This window comes from Rhinatrema bivittatum, chromosome 1 (assembly GCF_901001135.1).
Source record: "Rhinatrema bivittatum chromosome 1, aRhiBiv1.1, whole genome shotgun sequence".
NCBI lineage: Eukaryota > Metazoa > Chordata > Amphibia > Gymnophiona > Rhinatrematidae > Rhinatrema > Rhinatrema bivittatum.
The window spans coordinates 284,527,681-284,550,249 of record NC_042615.1 but is presented as its reverse complement, the minus strand read 5'-3'; the positions used below and the strand labels follow the sequence as shown (position 1 = coordinate 284,550,249).

Here is a 22,569-nt window from a genome sequence, read left to right as displayed (position 1 = left end):
AAAGGGTAGATTACAAAGCTGGGACTTGGAGGACAAATCCACCACCCAATTTTGCAGCTAGAGGAGACGCCGTGCTGACACCAAGGACACCATACCGCTCGCCGATGTCCTCACCAGATCATACAAAGCATCTGTAACATAAGCAATGCATGCTTCTAGGCGGACAGACTGCAGAGCCCCACTGTTGCCTGTACCAGCCCCTGGACCCAACAGACTGGCCCCTCTGCATGAGGCTAGCACAAACTAATTAAATTCAAACTAACTAAATAAAAAACATAACTAAAGAGACTGCAGGTGTGCTTCTGTTCCACCCGCTGGAGTCCAAGAAATACTGAGTGACTGCACGTGGCACTCTCGTTATGTAGCAGTTCTAATAGTTCTGACTCCACCTGCTGGTAGGGATACACAACCCACTTTTCTGGACTGATCTGGGTATGTTCAGGAAAACAGTTTTAGCATTCAGTTACAACAGTTTTAGCAATCTGTTATAATAAGTCCATGCCCCAAAGAACTTACAATCTAAACAAGTACCTGAGGTAACGGGAGACAAAAACTTGCTCAAGATCACCAGTGGGGCAAGTGGTTCCCTGGTTCTCAGTCTCTCTAAGGTAACAAAAGAATTTGAATTTCTTTTTGCAATGTAAATAATTATTCCAGTTCAGCCAAGTCAGGTCAATCTTTTCAAAGACCTTCAATCACTGCTATAATTTATTTTTTTGCAATCTACTTCCAAAAATCAGAAGACAGTGATTTCTGAAACATATTTGCATTATGTATATAAAGTATAATATTTAAAAGTATTGGGGGAGGACAATTTTCAAAACTACATTTTGGTTCGAAGTCACAGGCACTTTCACCAATTCTCAAAAAGGAAAAAATCTGCATACTTTCCCATTGAACTGTGTACACTGTTAGGGTGGTGAATTTTCAAAAGACCTTATACTTAGGTAAAAATCTATATTTACCTACATAAATGGGTTTTGAAAATTACCATGTCCAATTATGTGCTTTTTTTTTTTTTTTAAAGGATTGTTCTGGAAGGGGCAATGATATGGTCATCATGATTGTTGAGTTTAATAATCAAAATCTCAGAGCCGAGGGTGGCCTAAAAGTCTGAAAGTTAACAGTGCTAGGTTGGGAGGAGTTGCTGAAGGTGCATATCAGCTTTGCACCAGGGTTGCCAGGTTTTCATGAAAGAACAAGCACTGTTAAAAAAGGAGTGCCCAAAACACATGAGATTAAAACTACTTTTATTAGAAAGTATTTAAATACAGAAAACACTTCAATTCTTGAGAGTGTAATAGAGGAAACAGTGGCTTGTAATAAATAGTGTTTAACTACCTAAAATGTCCATCAGATTTTTAAGGATAACATTACATTGATTGATCCAGCAGTATGCACTAAAAGTAAGTTTTCAAACTCACAATTCATTATTCAGTAATGGCTTCTATCTAGCTACCCCTCCCATGCAGGCCAGTTGTATGGCTGACTGGTGCACCACCACTCCAGTCTCAGCCACTGAACTCTGTAGCTAGTTCAAAGTGGAAAAAAAAATGGACCCTCACACTCACCCCCCCCCCCCCCCCCACCCCTACATGGGATGGATCTGTACATGGATTAAAATTTTTGGGAGTAGTGGAATTTGATCTGGATTCATCTTCAGATTTGGGACTTTGGACTATTAGGGTTATTTATAAATGTCTTCTAGTACGAACAGCTTAATCTCACAGATGCTGTTGGCAGCCAGATTCACCATTGCTTTGAAAAAAAAAAATGCCTTCTGCTTGTTAACTAGTGCTCCCAGTTATTTTAAAATTGCATGTATTGAGAAACTGACATTTGTAAGGGGAAAAGCTCAAATTATGGATTTAATCTGTGGTAGGTTTTGAGACTTTCTCTGCCTAGTGTCTCTTTCCTCAAACCAAGGTATTTTTAAAAATAGTTATTTGTACACTGCACACATGATTTTTATTTTTTTTTTTTGTCTATTTGACTTACAGATAAAAAACCCCAAATAATTCTTAACACTAACAATGAGTAGCATTAACATGAAGGATCATTCAAACTTTAAAAAAAAAATAAATTTTTAAATAGCCACGCCAACATATATGCAATAAAATTTGTACTATCAGGCCAATGAAAAAGGTTTTTGGACAAAAACCTACCACCACATGCACACAAACAAGAACTGGCCTCGGACCTCCGTTCATGCCTTCCACTACAATCACTTCAATAGATAAGAGTTATAATCCTTGTGTTGTATTTTCTTGGCTCTACATGCGTAGCTAGCAGAGCACATGTAGCAAGTTTGTGTACCTGTAAATAGCAGGATGAATCAAATATGTGTGGGCGATGCTAACTGCACTGCCAGACTAAGCTCTGGGTACAACTTTTACTGAGCACACACAGGAGTTTGTATATGCAAAAAAAAAAAAAAAAAATGCTGCCTCGTACTGCCTGCACCCCCAAATCAAGCTAGGGCAAGAGTACATTTTAGAAATCTCATCTTTGTGTAACTTTACTCCCTCCAAATCACATCAAAATGTTCATGGATGTGTACTATGCTGTTCATGTCTCACTGCATGTAAAACTGGTCCCAAAACCCTAGACCACCACCAAAACCTCACCTCAAGTTACTAGCTGACCATCCTAAAGTGGTATAAATAGTTGACTTATATGAGAGCCTTATAAAAAGAATCTCTGCTCTCTTGCCAGGAGCAGCCCAAATCAAGGAAATGCCTGTCTGGGCACTTCACAAGCTGTGAATTGAAAATATCAGGGGTGCAATAAACTTAATATGCATTGCGGTAAAATACATACGCAAAGCGCTAAAGTAGCGTGTACTGCAGTAACTAAAAAATTACCCTAACCAAGCCCCTTTTCCTTATCACAGGCGTTATTCATGCAAAACTTTTTAGCATTTTGATGAATCTAAGGGTATGTTAATTGCTTTGTCCACATTCCCCGGCAACAGATTCCATAGCTTGTTTGTGCACCGAGTGAAAAAAATACTTCCTATGATGTTTCCTTTTTTTAATCTGCTGGTTGCTAGATTCATGGAGTATCCCTTACTCCTAGTTTGAAAGGGCAATTAGCTGTTCTTTATTTACCTGTTCCACCCTACATGTGATTTATAAAATTTCAATCATATCCCCTTCTAAGTCATCTCTTTTCCAAGTTAAAGTCATAATCTATTTAGCCTCTCTCATAAAGGAGCTTTTCTATCCCTGTTATTTTTGTCACTCTTTTCTGTACATTTTCACAGTCTGCTATGTCTTTTTTGAGATCAGGTGATCAGAACTGCAAAAAAAAATATTCAAGAAGTGGTCACACCATGGATCTACAGAAAAACATTACAATTTTCAGTTTTGTTCTCTAGTCTTTCCCAAAAAATTCCTAGCATTCTATTTGCCTTTTTTGACCACCAATGCATACAGAGTCAAGGATTAAGGTATCGTCTATACATAAAGGTCCTTTTTTTGGGTAATGATTCTTAACATGAAACCCAGCATTGTGTGTCTATAGTTGGGATTATTTTTCCTATTATGTGCATTACTTTGCATTTGTAAACAATAAATTGCATCTGCCATTTAGAACTCCAATCTTCTAGTTTCACAAGGTCCTTTTGAAATTCTTCACAATCCATTTCTGTTTTAAACAACTCAAAACTATTTTGTGTTATATGAAAATTAATTCCTACCTGTTAATTTTCGTTCCTGTAGTACCATGGATCAGTCCAGATCGTGGGTTGAGCCTCCTGTCCAGCAGATGGAGATAGACCAAAACTGAAAGGGTATCCTATATCAGGACACAGCCTACCCTGCAGCCCTTCAGTATAACCATTGTCAAAGCAGATAAGAATAAAGATAACCAGTAAAAGATCAAGCAAGTAACAAGATAACTCAAACAGTGAATGGACTCTGAATATGATTGCTCTTGCATATCCATTGTCATCAAAACAGATACTTCCGGTGCCTTTAATGATAATCACAGATGAAAAAAACATCCAGTAACCTGCAAAGAGAGCTTCGAGGGGACGGCAGAAAATACAGGGAAGGGTGTCTGGACTGATCCGTGGTATTACAGGAACGAAAATTAACAAGTAAGAACTAATTTTTCTTTCCCTGTATGTACCCGGATCAATCCAGACCGTGGGATGTACCAAAGCTTTCCTAAACAGGGTGGGACAGAGACAGTCCTGCTCGAAGCACCTGCCGACCAAAGGAACCAAACACTGGCGCTTGCACATCAAGGCGGTAATGTCGAGCAAAGGTTTGCAGGGATTTCCATGTAGCAGCCCTGCATATTTCTTGCAGAGAGACTGATTGACTCTCCGCCCAAGAAGTAGCCTGAGAACGCAAAGAATGAGCTTTTAGGCTCTCAGGAACCACCCGCGGCAAATATAGGCCGACGAAATCGCCTCCTTCAGCCACCAAGCAATAGTAGTCTTAGAAGCCTGGTTGCCCCTATTTGGAACACTCCACAGGACAAAAAGATGATCTGAGACCTGAAACTCATTCGTGACCTGGAGGTATCGTAGCAAAACACGTTTCACATCAAGATGGCGAAGGTCGCCCCCAACTGCACTCGAGATGTCCTCCAGAGAGAACGCAGGAAGCTCCACCGACTGACATGGAAAGAAGAAAACCTTTGGCAAGAAGAAAGGTACAGTTTTGAGAGAAACTCCAGAATCGGAAAAATCGCAGGAAGGGCTCCCGACAGGACAATGCTTGAATCTCCGACACCCGTCTGGCGGAGCAGATAGACACCAGAAAAATGGTCTTGAGCGTCATATCCTTAAGGGTAGCCCGACGGAGAGGTTCGAATGGGGCTGCACAGAGAGCCCGAAGGGCTAAATTGAGACTCCAGGACGGACAAGTGGACTGGATGGGCGGCTTCAAATGCCTGGTTCCCTTCAGGAAACGGACAACATCCGGGAGAGGCACCACTGCGTGACTATCAACGTTACCTAAGAGAGCCGAGAGCGGACACTTGGACACGCAACTAGCTGAATGACAGACCCTTGGTGAGGCCCTTCTGGAGGAAGGAAAGAATCACAGAAACCGGAGCTGAGCGAGCCAAAACACCCGATTCTGCACATTCATTTTCAAAAACTTTCCAAACGTGGACATAAGCCAGAGAAGTAGATGGCTTACGAACTTGAAGGGTGGAGATAACTTCCTCTTTATATCCAGTCTTTCTCAGTCTTCTCCGTTCAAAAGCCAGGCCGCTAGACAGAAGCGATCCGCTGGTCGAAAAATACGGGACCCTGCAGTAGCAGGCGTGGGATATGGCAGAGACGAAGAGGACCGTCCGTCGCCAGATTTACCAGATCCGCGAACCACGGTCTGCAGGACCATTCGGGAGCCATGAGGATGGCTGGCCCTCTGAAGTTCTATTCTTCGGAGAACTTTGCCCACTAGGGGCCAAGGAGGAAACACGTACAGAAGGACATCGTGGGGCCAGGGAAGGACAAGAGCATCCACTCCTTCCGAACAGTGCTCCCTCCAGCGGCTGAAGAACCTGGGGACTTTGGCATTGCTCAAGTTGCCATCAGGTCCAGATGAGGAGGACCCCACCTGCTGACAATCAGAGCCATCGCTCCCGTCTGATGACTCCCACTCGCCAGGATCGAGGCACTGACGACTCAGAAATTTGGCTTGCACATTCTTCTTGCCCGCTATATGGGAGGCTGCTAGGTACTCCAGGCGATGCTCCACCCAGGCAAAGAGCCTGCTGGCTTCCAGGACCACCAGGCGACTCCAGGTGCCCCCCTGTCGACTTATATAAGCCACTGTGGTGGAGTTGTCCCAGAAGACTCGCACGCCTTGCGGCGAATCAGAGGGAGAAAAACCTTGAGAGCCAGACGGACCGCCCAGGCCTCCAGGCGATTAATGTGCCAGCAGGATTGGACTGCGGACCAGTATTCCTGCATGGCAGACTGCTCCCCATCTGGAGAGACTGGCATCCGTCGTGACTACAATCCACTGAGGAGTCTGAAGGTGCATCCCCCTCAGAAGGTGTGGCAGTGATAGCCACCACTGTTTGTTGGCGATGGTAGAGTCTGAGAGTGGGAGAATAGTTTAAAAAACTGTTCCGACACCAGCTTCCAGCGGGATAGCAAAGCTTTCTGTAATGGTCGCATATGCGCAAAAGCCCAGGGAACCAGGTCGATAGTGGAAGCCATGGTCCCCAGGACCTGAAGGTAGTCCCATGCCGTGGGAAGCGGAAGCGAGAGAAGGTTGAACACTTGATCCATAAGCTTGAGCGCCTGAGCGTTCGGCAGGAACACCTTGCCGACCCGGATATTGAAACGCACCCCCAGAAATTCCAACACCTGGGAGGGCTGTAGATTGCTTTTGGGGAAACTGACTATCCACCCGACACAGGTGAGGAGAGCAAGGACCCGGTCGACTGCCAGCCAGCAGAGAATCTCCAACTTGGCCCGCACAAGCCAGTCCAAGTAAGGATGGACCAGGACTCCTCCTCGGAGGGCAGCCGCCACCACCACCATAACCTTGGTGAAAATGCGTGGCGCGGTGGCTAGGGCAAAGGGCAGCGCCCTGAACTGAAAATGCTGGTCCAGAATGTTGAATCGGAGATACACATCCTGATTTGCCACGAGCATCAGAAGTAAGTAAGCCTCCGTCAAATCAAGAGAGGCCAGATATTTGCCGGAGTGAACAGCCGCAATAACCGCCCTCAGGGTCTCCATCAAAAAATGCGGTACACCCTGAGGGCCCGGTTGACTCTCTTGAGGTCCAAGATTGGATGGAAGGAACTGCCCTTTTTCGGCACCACGAAGTAGATTGAATACTGGCCGGCGCCTCATTCCTCCACCGGGACTGGGACTATGGCCCCCAGCCCCTGGAGCCTGGCGAGAGTTTGACACATGGCATCTCTCTTCTGAGAACCGCAAGGAGAGACTACATGCAGATCCAGTAGGTCTCAAGCAAATTCTATTATCTCGAGGACCCACTGGTCTGACTTGATTTTGGCCCACTCCTCGTAGAACAGGGAGAGGAGACCACCAAGCTTGGGAACGGAGGAATGGGCCAGCTGAATCTCATTGAGAGGCGGGCTTGGCCGTGGGACGCTAAGGGGCACCATCTCGGAAGGCCCGGCGGCCTAGAAAAGACTGAGACCAAGACTACGATCTGGAGGGATATGCTCTAGAGGAAGCACCTCGCGCCCAAGCATTATCTCTCTGCTGGCCCCAGAAGCAAGAACGTGTAGGAACAAAAGCTCGACTGCTTCGGGCGGTCCCTCAATCCCGAGCTCCTGAAGAACAAAAGGAATGAGAGGCTCCAGCTCTTCCTTCTGAAATAAGCTGAGCACCCGAGGATTATCCCCTTCTTGGGGGGGTGGGGTGGGGGGGGCGCGCGTCCCCGCCAAATATACGTCCTGGACCACAGCCACAGGAGAAGCCGGTGGATCCGGGGGGGGCCCCCCCCCCAGTACCACCTGCACCCTAACAGACCCCTGCTTATCCGGCACCGCGGGAGCGAGCAGAGGAGGCATTTGCGGAATCTTAGCGGGAAGAGGACCTGAGGGGGGATCCTCCTTCTCTTGCAAACTGGCCAGATAAGATTTGTGCATTAAGAGCACAAATTCTGAGGAAAGACATGGCCTGGAATTGCCTCTGGTTTTTTTCCAGTCAGGAGACAGCGCTATCTCCTCGCTCTTGGGGGGCCTAGGGGGGCTTGCCCCTTGTGTTAGACAGCCTAGGCCCTTTTTCCCCGGTGATCCTAGTGTGGGGTGATACTGGTGGTCCAGTCACTCCCCCCTATCTAGCTGCCTTTATCCCGGGATGCTTTATTCCCCGGCAGTGGAGGATGCAGTTAAGGCAGTTAGTATGGATGTGTTTAAAAAAAAAAAAAAAAGGAATGAGCAAGTTCCTGATGAAAACCCATAAACTTGACCAGCTGGACTTGGAGAAAGCCAGTACTAATTGCTGAATATTTATTTTGATTTATTATTTTTATATACAGACATTCGATCTGAGATATCACATCGGTTTACATTCAGGTACTGTAGGTATTTCCCCAAACCCAGAGGGCTTACAATCTAAATTTTGTACCTGAGGCAATGGAGGGTAAAGTGACTTGCCCAAGGTCACAAGGAGCAACAGTGGGACTTGAACCCTGATCTCCTTTTTGTAGCCCACTGATCTAAACACTAGGCTATTCCTCCATCGCTATTAGCAATATGGGATCTATTGACTGCTTGGGATCATGCCAGATTAGCCACTGACTCGTGATGGGCCCTTAGCCTGACCTAGTTTGGCGATTATATTCTTATGTTTATTGCTCTTTATTGTTTCATTTGTTTGCCTCTTCCTTGCTTCCTCGTCTATTTTTTCGGTTGTCCTGTTTCCCATTCCCCTGTTCATTGTATTTTTCCATCTTTTTGTTACATTGTAAACAGATATGATGTGTATTTTAATGTCGGTATAGAAAAGCTGTTAAATAAGTGTTCTTTCCCTGTTGGATCACATTCCAGATACTACAAATCAATTTCTAAATTATCCACTCTACACAGAAGTAGAAACCTGACAGCAGAAAAAGCCCGTATGGCCTGCCCACCCAACTAGTTTAATTTTACATTCCCAATCACTCCTTCAGAGATCCTCTATATTTATTCCATACTTTCTTGAATTCAAAGACTGTTTTTGCCTCCACCACCTTCACTGGTAGGCCGTTCCATGCATCCAGTATTCTCCATAAAGAAATATTTCCTATGATTACTCCTGAATCTACCCCTTTTCACCCTCATCCCATGACACCCCTCCCCCCCCTTCATTCAAGAGTCTCCTTTCTGTTGAAAGAGGCTCAACTCCTGTGCATGAAAACCTGAGATAGAGAAATTTAAATATATCTCCCCTGTCCTCTAGGGCAGAGGTTCCCAACCTTTTTGGGAGTGTGGACCCCTTTTCAATCTCCAAAATTTTCATGGAGAACCCCATATTTACCTGCAATTATGTGCCATATATAGAAAAATTATGTAATAATTATATACAGACCAGACTCATTAATATATATAACTTATTAAATAATGCTTACCAATATAATCTGAATATATATAATTGCAAAGCACAGCAGTAAATGTGCAAGAATTTACTTATGTAGTGCAACTACAGTCAGCAACCCAACTTGATCTGTCTGGAGCGACCGGAGGGAATGGACTGGTGGAAGAAAAAAAAAAAAGAGAGTAGCAGGGTGGGATACATAAAGTGGCAGAGATTGGTGAAGGGAAGGGCTGGACTGGTGGAGGATGAGTGTGACTTGTGGGGGATGGACTGTGGAGCAAAGAGAGAGTGAGACACTGGTGGGAAAGTGGTATGTTTGTGACAGGCTCACATCACTAGAAAGGAGATGTGGAGAGAGGTTTAGTGCACATATTTCCCTCTCAAATCCTCTCCCTCCCCAAACATTTTCTTTAAAAAAAAAAAACAAAAAACCATCAACTATGACAGGGAAACCACCCTGTTAGTTTGACCTTGGCAGGGGTAAAATAGCTCTCTCCACACTTGCCTGTCACTAAATTCATATATGCAGAGACAGGACACACCCACTCAAAGCAAGAGGCACTGCTACAAACATTTTGCACCATCACCACAATGTGCAGGGCATCCATGTTAGTTGCATCTCTAGACAGAAGAACCTTCTAAGTAACAAAGAAACACCTGACCATCTAGTAAAATTACCACTAAAATTATTCAAGAGCAAAAATCAAAAATTCTTCCATATAGGGGTGGGATAAATCTAATATAAAACTTGCACATCACAGAAACTCCCCTACAAAGGAAGCAGAGCAGAACAAGGACATTTCCCTTTACGACTCACCACAGAAAATATTCAAATTCAGTTGTCACCTCAGTAAGAGCAACACAAACTCCCTCCGCTATCAGGAATATTGTATAATGCAAAAAATTTGCAAAAAAAAGTACACTCAGTCTATAGGAAACCTGCTATACCATAACACCTTAAATACTAGACTCAGAGTAACACAACCTATGAAAAGGCATCACTGCAAATATTACATCAGACCCTAAAACACCAATAAACTTTCTATTAGGAAAACAGAAGTCAGGCTGCTATAGATCCCTATATAGAAACTACATGCTAGCAAAATTCCTCACCTCTGTCACATGAACACAGACAGAATCTTGCCAAATACAGAATACAGAGCCCAAAAGTAGAAATACAAACATGCAGACAAAAACTGAACTGGAAATGACAAGAAGCCAGACTCTGTATGCATTGCAACAGAGGAAAAAGAAACATCGCCATTTCTCATAAATCAAATACAATCAAGAAATATAAAGTAATAATAAAACCATACTAATAAAAAGAATACTTCAAAACAAACACCCAATAATTTAAAACAAATTTTTAAAATTTCCCAAACAATATTTCAAAACAGATATCAAACAGCTAACTAATAATTTAAAAATTCCCCACTATCCATATCTGTGAACGTCTGATTTCCAGCAGAGCTGAGGCCAGGCAATTTGGCACCTATAGCCAAGTAAAAAACTGCACCCTGACCCATTACACAATACATGACACCATGAGCTGGGAAACTCTGTTCAATGTTTGTACAGCAATGCCCATGGCCAGTGCAAAGTGCCCTAGGGGGAAAAAAAAAAAAAAAAAAAAAAACACAAACCTTTACAGGCTTGCACCCCCACCCCATCACACACAATTAAAAATTATGCATTTATAATAAGATTTTACATGGAAAATAGACAGTTTGAGGTAAAAGTATCACTTACAATAAGCATATTATAAATTAGCATGCACTGCTGAGGTACCAACCAGAAAACCCGGCAAAAAAGCAAAATATACTTGGAACCAGTATGGAATTAGGCCTACTGTAATGCAGCTTGGGCATGACCCTCAGAGAGCCACTCAAATAGCAGCAATCCTACCTATGAAAGTTAATACTATAAAAATTACACCAGGCCTAAAATAGTAATAAACTCCCTATTAGGAAAACAGAACAATCCAAGCTGCTACAGATCCCTACATAGAAACTACATACTAGCAGAATTACTTCAGTCACACATGCAACACACAGATAGATCCTCAAATATAGAATAAAGAGACCATACAGTATAAATAAAAATGTACAGACAAATACTGAACTGGAAACTGCAAAAAGCCAAATTCTGTATAGACTGCAACAATGTAAAAAAAACACACATTACCATACCAATAAAAAGAAAGTGAAAACAATTAATGAATAGAACATTCAATAATTAAAAACTCATAAAAATCTTCCAAACATCAATAAAATATTTCAAAACAGACACCCAACAATTACAATAAGGATTTTAAAAAAATGTCCATTATACATACCTTGTAAAGTTCTGATTTCCAGTCACCCTGGATTAGTAGGGATGGGGAGGAGGGCACACAAACTTTCTCCTATCAAACACACACATTCATTCTCACTCACATACACATGCTCTCTCACAATGCTCACACAAACATGCTTCCTGTTTTGTATAAGAACATAAGAAATTACCATGCTGGGTCAGACCAAGGGTCCATCAAGCCCAGCATCCTGTTTCCAACAGAGGCCAAAACCAGGCCACAAGAACCTGGCAATTACCCAAACACTAAGAAGATCCCATGCTACTGATGCAATTAATAGCAGTGGATATTCCCCAAGTAAAATTGATTAATAGCCATTAATGGACTTCTCCTCCAAGAACTTATCCAAACCTTTTTTGAACCCAGCTACACTAACTGCATTAACCACATCCTCTGGCAACAAATTCCAGAGCTTTATTGTGCGTTGAGTGAAAAAGAATTTTCTTATTAGTCTTAAATGTGCTACTTGCTAACTTCATGGAATGCCCCCTAGTCCTTCTATTATTCTAAAGTGAAAATAACCGAGTCACATCTTCTCATTCAAGACCTCTCATGATCTTAAAGACCTCTATCATATCCCCCCTCAGCCGTCTCTTCTCCAAGCTGAACAATCACACTACCTCCATCACAGACATACTCTCAAAAACACATTCCCTCTCTCATATGCACATGCTCACACATATGCTCCCTCTGATCCACTGATGCTCACATATGCTTTCATACATACATGCTCCCTCTCACATGCTCACACCACGCTGCCTTGCTCTCATACAGACACTCCCTCTGTCAATTATGCATGCTCTCACATACACATTTCCTGGCACTCAAATGTAGATGCTCTCTCATTCACACACACAAGGTCCCATTCTCTCATTCACACAGGTCCTCTCATCTGCATCCCCTCTCACCACGCTTCCTCCTCACGCAGCCTACCAGCAGCCCCTGCACCCTGCTTCATTCTTCTGCCGTTGGCAAAATGGGGTGTGCTGGCAGCCCCACGGCTTGCAAGATGAAGTGTGCCAGTAGCCTTTGTTCTTCTGCCACCTGTGGGATGAGATGCAGCGGCAGCCTGTCGGGCCTTCTTCACTCTTCAGCTGCCATAGGATGGGGGTCCAGCGGCAGCTTATTGAACTTCTTCTTGGTGAAGGCTTTTCCATCTTTTCCCACAGCTCACAGACTGTCTCACTGTGGCCTGGCGGACCCCTGGGGGTTCACTGACACAGGTTTGAACCACTGCTCTAGGGCAGCGGTTCTCAACCAGTGTGTCGCAACAGACCAGTGAGTTGCCAAGCACATGCAGGTGTGTCGCCACACTTCCCGGTCCACCACTGATCCAGCTGTTCCCTCTACCTGAGCTAAATGGGTAGCCCGGGCGGAACGCGGCAGGACAGCTGAAGTCAGCGGCACGGGCATGCTCTCTTCTTCCCAACACCACGGCCCGGAAGAGTAGGTGCAAGCGCAGGAAGAAGAGACCATGTTAGTGTGGGCAGCATCAGCCCAAAGAAGAGGCAGGGCCTGAACAGCACAGCTCGGAGTAAAATGAGGAACAAAGTCAGCCCTCACAACCGATGGGATTCCTTTCTCCAAGAGGGCTGAAAGTGAAGGAGGCTGCTGCCGCTAGTTCGGGGGGGAAGAGCGTGAGTGAATGAGCAAGCATGTGTGTTTGCGATCCTGTGTGAGTGAGACAGCATATATGTGAATGGTTGAGAACCTGTATATGGGAAAGAGAATGTGTGTGATTGAGATCCTTTGTGTGCGAGAGATCATGTATATGTACGATTAAGAGCCTGTGTATAAGTAAGAGAGCGTGCGTGTGTGTGACAGAGCTGGTTTAGGTGAGGGAGTATGTGATTGAGAGCAAGAATGTGTAAGCATGTGAATGAGAGTCTGAGTGTGAGAGAAAAAGACAGCATTTGTGTGTGTGATTGAAAGTCTGTGTGTAAGCGTGAAAAAGAGACAGCATGTGTAAATGTTAATTAAGAGCCTAAATACGTGAGAGAGAAAAAGCATGTGTATATTTGAGTGATTGAGAGCCAGTGTGAGAGAGAGGAGAAAGCTGCAAGCAAACCATCCCTCCTCCTGCTAATTCAAAACAATCTCAGGGCACCTGGATATCAAATGTTCCCAGGTATACAGAGCAAAACATTTTTTGTATCTTTTTTTTCATCATTGGGCCTTCATGTCTATTTGAAATATTTTATTGGTATCTAGAAATTTTTTATATGAGTTTTTAATTATTGGATATTCATCAGCTTTTTAAATAATCTGTTCTTTTTGTTATTATGGTTTTGATGCTACTGATTTTATATTTCTTGATCTGTTTTATAAGGACTGGTGATGGTTCTTTTTTTCCTTTGTTACACTGCATACAGAGACTCTGGCTTGTTGTGGTTTCCAATTCAGTTTTTGTCTGCATGCTTCTAGTTATGTGTTTTGGTTTCTTTATTCTTTGTTAGGTGAGGGTCAGCACATGCAATTCAGGCGAGGTTTTCTGCTGGCGTGTAGTTTCTGTGAGGGCTCTATAGTAGCCTGGCTTGCTCTGTTTTCATAACAGAAGGTGTATTGGTGCCTTTAGGCCTGGTATAATATTTTCAGTGTTGCCTTTTCTTAGGTAAGGTATGTTTAAATCTGTAAGTCTGTCCCAATATGCTTTAAAATAAAGACAGACAACTTTAGTAGCCACTCGCTGGACGGATTCCAAACAGTGTATATCCTTTTGAAGGGAGAGACTCCAGAATTGTATACGGTATTCCAAATGAGGTCTCACCAAGGGCCTAAACAGAGGCGCTATTGCCTCCTTTTTTCTACTGACCATGCTGCTCCCTATAGGCAAGCAAACAAAAGCCACAAAAACTAAAAGAAGCAGCCACATCCATACAAGTGGATCAAAAAATAAATTTTCTATTACATACCTATTTAATAAAGCAGTTTAAATATAATAAAGCATTCTCCACCTGATACAAAATCTAATAGTTAAACAATAAGAACACAGATGGCAATTTTACATCATAATAAGTCACAGAAACAGTGTACAGATCAAAAATATTTCAAAATGCATAAAAATCACAATTTTATTAGAAATGCAATCCCTTTGAAACAATCCTTCATTAAAAGAGTATTAGAAAACTAGGAAAGTAATCTTTTTTTTTTTAAATGTTTAAAAGTCCCAGAAATCTTAAAAAAAAAAAAAAAGTCCACCTGGCAAAATATTACATCTAAATCCCCTGTTACATTTCTCATATTCCCGCTGACATGTCCTGAAAATCTGTTTGTAGAACAATAATAAAATGCTCTTGGGGGTAAGGGATAAATACACTGATCTCATAAGCCTTTTCTTTTGGAAAGAAAGCTTAAAAAAAAAAGGCACTTAAAATTAAAATATTACAATAAGGTACACACTTTTGTAAAGGATTTAGCTAGCTACATATTAACGAGAGCATATATAATGCATAATCCAACTAACTGCTGGTATGGCAATAGAGTTGCACAATTTCTGAATCAGGCTACACTCACTAAAACGTACAAGCAGTATTTGACTTTCACTTCTTGTTGGCTATATATACCTCGCTTTTTTTGTTCTAATTTTTGTTCTTAATTTTACAGTTATCCAAGTTAAGAGAAATGTACATCTTGTTACAGCCATATCACTTTCTTTAAAAATAAAATGAAGAAGAATTAAAGATTTTTTTTTTTGTTTTCAAGTCCACTTACTAGTGGTCCAAGGAAAAGGCCCGCGTGGGACTCTGATGTGGGGCAGCACCCTAGTGCTACAATTTAATTTTTCCTCATTGGAGAGGGACGGGGTGGCTAAATAAATGGAGTTATCAAAAGTTATCAGACAAAAAAAAAAAAAAGTTGTCTCCATTGTCAAATAAACTATTCAAAGAAAAAAAAAAAGTGGCGACAGGACCTTTTTGCTGTAACTAAACCTGACAGTGTCTGACCTCCGTAGTCCCAAGCACGCTACGCCAAAGACACACCTGGAAACACCTCCCCCCAATGCCAAGAGTGGGAATTGTGGTACTCCAGGAAGTATTCACAAACCCAAATGAACGAATGCACCTCCCCAGCAGCGGAGCTTGGCTGCCTTATCTCTGGCACCTTCACATTTCCCCCCCGAACTCCGGCACAGTGTGGAAACCTGTCATTTTAGTACCCTCCCTGCTTTCCCCCTTCAGGAACACATGTAAAATTGTCATGCCAATAAAGTTATCGGAAACCGGAGTGCAAAGGAGGCGGCGAATAGCAGAGGTTACCGGTAGGAGACGCAGCGGCCTCACCCCGCGCTACGCGATCAGAAGCAGGGAAAAGGGGCAGGGGAGACCCGTCAGGCAGGCCGGCCGCCCCTTCTTCCTCGCACTCACCCACCTCCGCACGTCGAACAAACTCTCCGCCGCTGGCGCTTCCATCGCTCTCCCGCCCGGCCCGGCCACCCTCACGCGCCACAGCCCGACATCTCACCCGCCGCCACTTATTAGCGCGCGCGCGGAGCACGCCGGGGGGATAGACCCTTTCCGGAAGCGTGACGCGGCCCGGAGAGACACGACAGGAAACTACAACTCCCGGCGTAAACGTCGCAAAGGATTGCTGCCGGCGTGTGCGCTCGCGCAGGTTAGTATCACGTGGTATGTGAGTGAGCGAGAGAAGTGACATACTTGGTAGCGCGGTGCTCTATTCCTTTTGCCAGGGTTCTAGTAGGTTAGGTGCTAGGACCTGGAAGTTCCGGGGCTTCGTTTCTATGGGATTCTAAATTGTGGGGCCATAAGATGTATTTTATTTATTTATTTATTTATTTATTTATTTTTAAATCAAGCCAATGTACATTTATTTTTCAACATTTTTCATGACCCCTTGACTCACGAATTGACTTTACGCAATCTGTGGGGCTGGAGTTAAATTTGCCGCATTTAAAATGTGTGTTGGGCGCCCTGCAGTTTCTTGGGGGGGGGGGCAGTAATAGCTAATAGCTTCATCTACTTGGAATGTACATATGATAGACGCTATCGGCTATGCATTTGTTTGTGCTTGTTTTGGACGTGCTAATCTCCTTATTGCATCGAGTGCCAGTCTAGCTCGTCCTAAGCTGAGCGCACTTTATTGCATGGGCTCCTGATTTTGCAGTTATTTTTTGTTTAATGGCTGCTAATAAGCCTCCAGTGTAACAAAGGATTTTGAAGTTATCGGTTATTATAAAAATGTAAGAAAGGATGGAGAAGATCAGACTGCAACGAGCAGAGGAGGGGGTGTTGAAGTACTATCTTGCACTTCAGTTGGTAAATTGATGTGCTTGAAAAGATTATCCCTGGTGGCCAGAAGGAGATAATGCTAGTTACAGAGCAAGACCTACTTATAGGCCGATACAGTAAAAATCGCGGGAGAGAGTGGCCTGGCGCGTGCACAGGCCACTCTCCTGTGCGTGCGATTCAGAAAAAAATTTATTCAAATTAGGGCCCGTGGTAAAAAGAGGCGCTAGGGACACTAGTGCCTCTTTTTGGACAGGAGCGGCGGCTGTCAGTGGGTTTGACAGCCGACACTCAATTTTGCTGGCGTAGGTTCTCAATCCCACTAACAGCAACGGGTTTGGAAACCAGATGCCGGCAAAATTGAGCGTCCAGTTTTCGAGCCGCGGGCCGATTTAAAATTTTTTTTTATTATTTTTAACTTTTGGGACCTGATATTAAGTCAGAGGGTGTACAGAAAAGCAGTTTTTACTGCTTTTTTGTACACTTTCCTGGTGCCGAGAGAAATTAATGCCTACCTTTGGGTAAGCGCTAATTTCTGAAAGTAAAATGTGTGGCTTGGCTGCACATTTTACTTTCTGTATTGCGCGGGAATAACTAACAGGACCATCAACATGCATTTGCATGTTGCGGGCGCTATTAGTTTCGGGGGGGGGGGGGGGGGTTTGGACATGCGTTTTCGACGCGCTATTACCCCTTATTGAATAAAGGGTAAAGCTAGCCCGTCAAACGCGCGTCCAAACGCAGGTTAACAGTACTGTATCGGCCTGTACATTGGTAATCCTCTAGCACTAAACTTTCAAAAGGGAAACTTTGATAAAATGAGGAAAAATAGAAAAATAACTGAAAGGTGCAGCTGCAAAGGTTAAGATAGTACAACAGGTGTGGACATTGTTAAAAAATACCATCTTAGAAGTGCAGTCTAGATGTATTCTACGCATTAAGGAAGGTGGAAGGAAGGCCAAACGAATATCAATGTGGTTAAAATGTGAAGTGAAAGAGGCTATTTTAGCCAAAAGATTTTCATTCAAAAATTGGAAGCAGAATCTCTCTGAAGAAAATAGGAAAAAGCATAAGCATTGACAAGTTAAATGTAAAACAGTGATAAAAGAGAATTTGAAAAAAAGGTTGGCTATAGATTGGCAAAAATTCATAATAAAATCTTTTTAAAATATATGAATAAAGATAATTAGTGTGCTTAAAAACAGGCAGGCAAGAAACCCACCTTAGCGATAGTGAACATTGGAACTTGAAGAAATGCTTCAGCTACTTCTTGTTCTGTGGGAGTAGCGATACTCATCCATAAAAATCTTCCTTTAATGGTTAAACAGGAATTAATAGATCCTAAGGGATGCTATGCAATTTCGGTAGCTGAACTTTTCTGCATACCTTTAATTCTATGTTACCTTTATGCGCCTAATAATTATGACCATACCTTTTTTTGTATAATTTATAAACTGCTGCTCCCTCATTCAGAGACTGGGTTAGTGGTGGGAGGTGACTTTAATTTTGTACGGGATCCTCATTTGGATAAACCTAACCCTTCTTAGGAGGAGAAGGCTCATTTAGATAAAGGGGTATTTCCTATCGTGTAGCAGATGGACTCAGGACCAATGGGTATAGTGTACTCCTGATAGTAGTTGGAGATGGATCAGATTTCAATCTGACGTCAGTCCTAGTACATATACCCCTGCAGGAAGTGCAGCTCTTCAGTATTTTCTGTCTCCATAGCAGTTAGGGACTCTGCACGCTCGCACAGCATTAAAGTAATTATACCAAAGAAAACCAAAATAAGAAGAAATCTTACCTCTACAGTTGAGCCCCGCTCTCCTGCGGTGACACCCATTGGGTCCCTCCCCCAGTTGAGAATTCCCGAGGTGATTTCCGCGATCCCTCGGAGGTAAGCCTCGGTCCAGCGGCCGAGCCTCAGCAGGGACCTAGCCCCCAAAATCAGGTGAGGCTGAGAAGCAGCGGGTGCAACCTCGAGCTCGGCGGTGAAGGTATTTTCCCTCTCCCCCCGCAGCTGGAGACCGCCCGGAACGAGACCAGGAAGCGCCGAGACAAGGTAAGATAGAAATCTACTTAAAAGTCTCCGGTCTCCGAAGCTCGAGGAGTTGCACAGGTCGCCAGCTGGGACCAGTGCCACCAGGTTGATCTGCCCTAGCAGGGCTAGACTCCGGTCAGATCCGAGGGCCCTCCCACGTGGAGACCCTCCGAGGTGGTTGCCATATTGTCCACGTGGTCGCAGTCACCATTTTGATCGCTTCACCGCCCTGTCCGCCATTCTGAGCCGTGCGCACAGAGGCAAGCCGTGCGCACAGAGGCGAGCCGTGCGCACAAATACCTTGTGCGTACAACGTCGCGCGCCCAAGTACCGTGCATATATCTCCCTGAGCGCGCACCAAACCTACGCGCACAACTTCGACGCACTGGAGCGCACGACTGTATTTTACGCGCACAAATCATGGCACCACCGGAAAAGAAACTCAAGGCTCAGGGCCTTTGCCCAGCATGCCACATTAGAGCTGCACAGCATGAGGAGGCCAAGGCCCTGTGTATACTGTGCGAAGAGGCCATAGGGGATCCAACTCATGGCACTCCCCAGCCAGTACCTGCTTCCAGCCTCTTGAGCAGTACGCCGGACCTAGCATTGCACAGCGGGACCCCCCCTCAAACGGGGCTCCCCAGGGTCACGGCACCCCTTAGTCTAGACCCTGGGTGGAATTCTTCAAAGGTCTGCATATCTTCGTCCACATGCACCCGGGGCCTCCTATAATACAGCCACAGGCTCCACCAGAGGACCTCAACATCCCGGGACCCTCTATGCCCAGGGAAGTGATGCCACTGCCCAGAAGCCCCACCTTCAGGGACACGGACAACTCGGATGAGGATTCAGAACCCCTGGAGGAAGGGAACTCCCTCCGGGGACAGAGCCCCATCGAACCATGAGATGTTTCTTCACCAAGGACGAGCTTCCAGCCCTGGTCACACACAGCTTAAAAGAGCTTGCTATCCCGGGCACAAGTGCCTTGGGGGAACCTAAGACGAACCCCCTACTAGAGGAACTCTGTCAGACCTCCCGCCATTTCCCACTATTACAAGCCATCCAGCAACTAATTGACCTGGAATGGGATGTCCCGGAAACTACGTTCAAAGGGGGGGGGGGGGGGCGGGCTCTGGCAGCCATGTACCCTCTGGACCCAGCCGCCAAAGATCTCCTGGCATGTCCAAAAGTGGATGCCATGGTCTGCGCGGTCTCGAAGCGCACTACTATCCCGGTGGAGAGAGGAGCAGAACTCAAGGATGCTCAAGACAGACGTCTGGAATCTATCCTCAAACAGTCCTTTGACGTCTCCGCTATGTCTTTACAGATCGTGGCCTGCTGTGCCGTGGAGATCCGCGCCTGCTTAGTACAGACCAGGAACAACACTCCTGGGGAGGCCCTGGATCCAGCAGTATCATTCCTCGTGGATGCCGCTTCTGATCTGGTACACACCGCAGCTAGAGGAGCGTCATCAGCCGTGGCAGCCAGAAGACAAATCTGGCTCCGAAACTAGTCGGCCGACGCATCCTCCAAAACGAGACTCACAAGGATGCCTTTCAAGGGAACACTCCTGTTTGGAAGCGAACTAGAGAAACTAGCCAACAAATGGGGCGAGTCCCCACTGCCGCGGCTACCGGAGGACAGGAATAAGAGAAACCAGCGATCCTTCCCCCGAACCTCCAGGGGCAGAGGATCACAGCGCTTCAACCCATATAGAAGCACATATCAAGCGGCCCGCCCTGCAGGCCGGAGCCAGTCCTTTCGGAACAAGCACAACAAAAAGGGAGCCAGCTCAGGCTCAGCCCCAGCCGCACCCCACAATGAAAATCAGCTGACCCATCCAAAGGAAGAAGCCATAGGGGGTAGACTTGCCCTATACTACCAAAGATGGGTCGAGAGAACTTCGGTCAAGTGGGTCCTATCCATCATTCGAGAGGGATATTACCTGGATTTCCACCATTTCCCTCCGGACAAGTTTGTAGAATCTACCTGCCACGACCCTTCCAAGATAATGGCAGTGGAAGCTACACTGACCAGATTGCTAGCCTTAGAGGCTATAACACCGGTGCCTCCACAACAAATAAATACTGGTCATTATTCCATCTATTTTATCGTCCCCAAGAAAGAAGGAACGTTCAGACCCATCCTAGACCTCAGGGTGGTCAACCGTCACCTGAAGATTCCTCGCTTCCGCATGGAAACCCTACGCTTGGTAATAAGGGCAGTACAACCAGGAGAGTTCCTTACATCCCTGGATCTGTCGGAAGCCTACCTACACATTCCGATCCATCAAGAGCATCAGCGTTTTCTACACTTCTCGATCCTGGACCGTCACTACAGGTTCTGAACACTACCTTTCGGGTTAGCCACTGCACCCTGGATGTTCACCAAGATCATAGTGGTGGTGGCAGCAACACTGAGGAAGGAAGGAATCCGCGTACACCCTTATCTAGACGATTGGCTGATCAGGGCGAAATCCCCAGAGGAAAGCCACCAGGCAACCAACAGAGTCAAAACTCTACTGGAGAGCCTTGGGTGGGTGGTCAACACAAACAAGAGCTGCCTGCAGCCCTCCCAATCTCTAGAATACTTGGGAGTCCGGTTCGACACCAAACAAGACAAGGTCATCCTGACACCGACAAGGAGATCAAAACTGATGACCCAGTTACAAACCCTGTTGAGCGAACTTCGCCCCACAGCATGGGATTACCTACAAGTCCTTGGCCTCATGGCATCTACACTGGAAGTAGTGCCATGGGCACGAACTCACATGAGACCCCCTACAACGCTCACTACTATCACGATGGAATCCACTGTCCCAGAACTACACCGTACGTGTTCAGCTCCCGGACAGAGTTCGGGCCCAACTACGATGGTGGCTACAAGAAGCTCATCTGAGCCAGGGAACGAGACTATCCTCACCAACCTGGATCCTACTCACCACGGATGCCAGCCTACGAAGATAGGGAGCACACTGCCAGGAGCTAACCGCCCAAGGGCAATGGAACAAAGAAGAATTGGGATGGAACATCAATCGCCTAGAAGCCCGGGCAGTCAGACTAGCCTGCCTAAGGTTCAGTCACAGACTCCAAGACAAAGCGGTTAGAGTAATGTCGGACAACGCCTCAACAGTGGCCTACATCAACCGTCAGGGAGGAACCAGAAGCCAACAGGTGACTCTGGATATAGACCTCCTAATGTCATGGGCGGAAGTGAATCTTCAAGAGATCTCGGCCGCCACATCACCGGGAAAGACGTCGCTGCAGACTACCTCAGCAGAGAAAGTCTAGACCCATGAGAATGGAGGCTGTCAACCACAGCATTCCAATTGATAGTAAACCATTGGGGAACACCAACCATGGACCTCCTGGCAAACTGGTCAAACACCCAAGTGCCTAGTTTCTTCAGCCGCAGGCGGGAATCCCAGTCCCAGGGAATTGATGCCCTGGTACAGACCTGGTCACAGGAGACTCTGTAATACACCTTCCCACCGTGGCCCCTATTGGGCGCAATCATCCACATGATAGAACACCACAGGGGACCAGTACTTCTAATGGTTCCGGACTGGCCAAGAAGACTGCTGACAGGGAGCCCCCTTCCGCTACCTCCATACACAGACCTGCTCCAACAGCGACCGATCCTCCACGAAGATCCAGCTCGATTCTCTCTTACAGTCTGGCTATTGAGAGGACTCGCCTAAGGAAGAGCGGATACTCGGGGGCAGGAATTGACACCCTACTCCGAGCACGCAAGTTCTCCACATCCTTAACATACATAAGGATTTGGAGATTATTCGAAGCCTGGTGCGAGGACCGCAACATCATTCCACGCTCAGTCAAAATTCCTGCGATTTTGGAATTCCTGCAGAACTGCCTACTGAGATATGGGAAGCCTAACATGAAGA

General features: G+C 45.4%; 1 protein-coding gene across 4 annotated transcripts in view; it reads right to left on the bottom strand.

Annotated features, from left to right (window-relative positions):
* AUP1 (AUP1 lipid droplet regulating VLDL assembly factor) overlaps window positions 1-15,931 on the bottom strand; it is a 111,675-nt gene extending 95,744 nt beyond the window's left edge. The window contains exon 1 of one of the 4 annotated variants that reach the window (XM_029595864.1): window positions 15,750-15,931. In XM_029595864.1, coding sequence (XP_029451724.1) covers window positions 15,750-15,790 — 41 coding nt within the window. In that variant the 5' untranslated portion in view covers window positions 15,791-15,931. Of the gene's footprint in view, window positions 1-15,637 lie in introns of all 4 variants that reach the window. The other 3 variants (XM_029595856.1, XM_029595873.1, XM_029595882.1) reach the window with 3 other exon arrangements.
* Window positions 15,932-22,569: the final 6,638 nt, after the last annotated feature.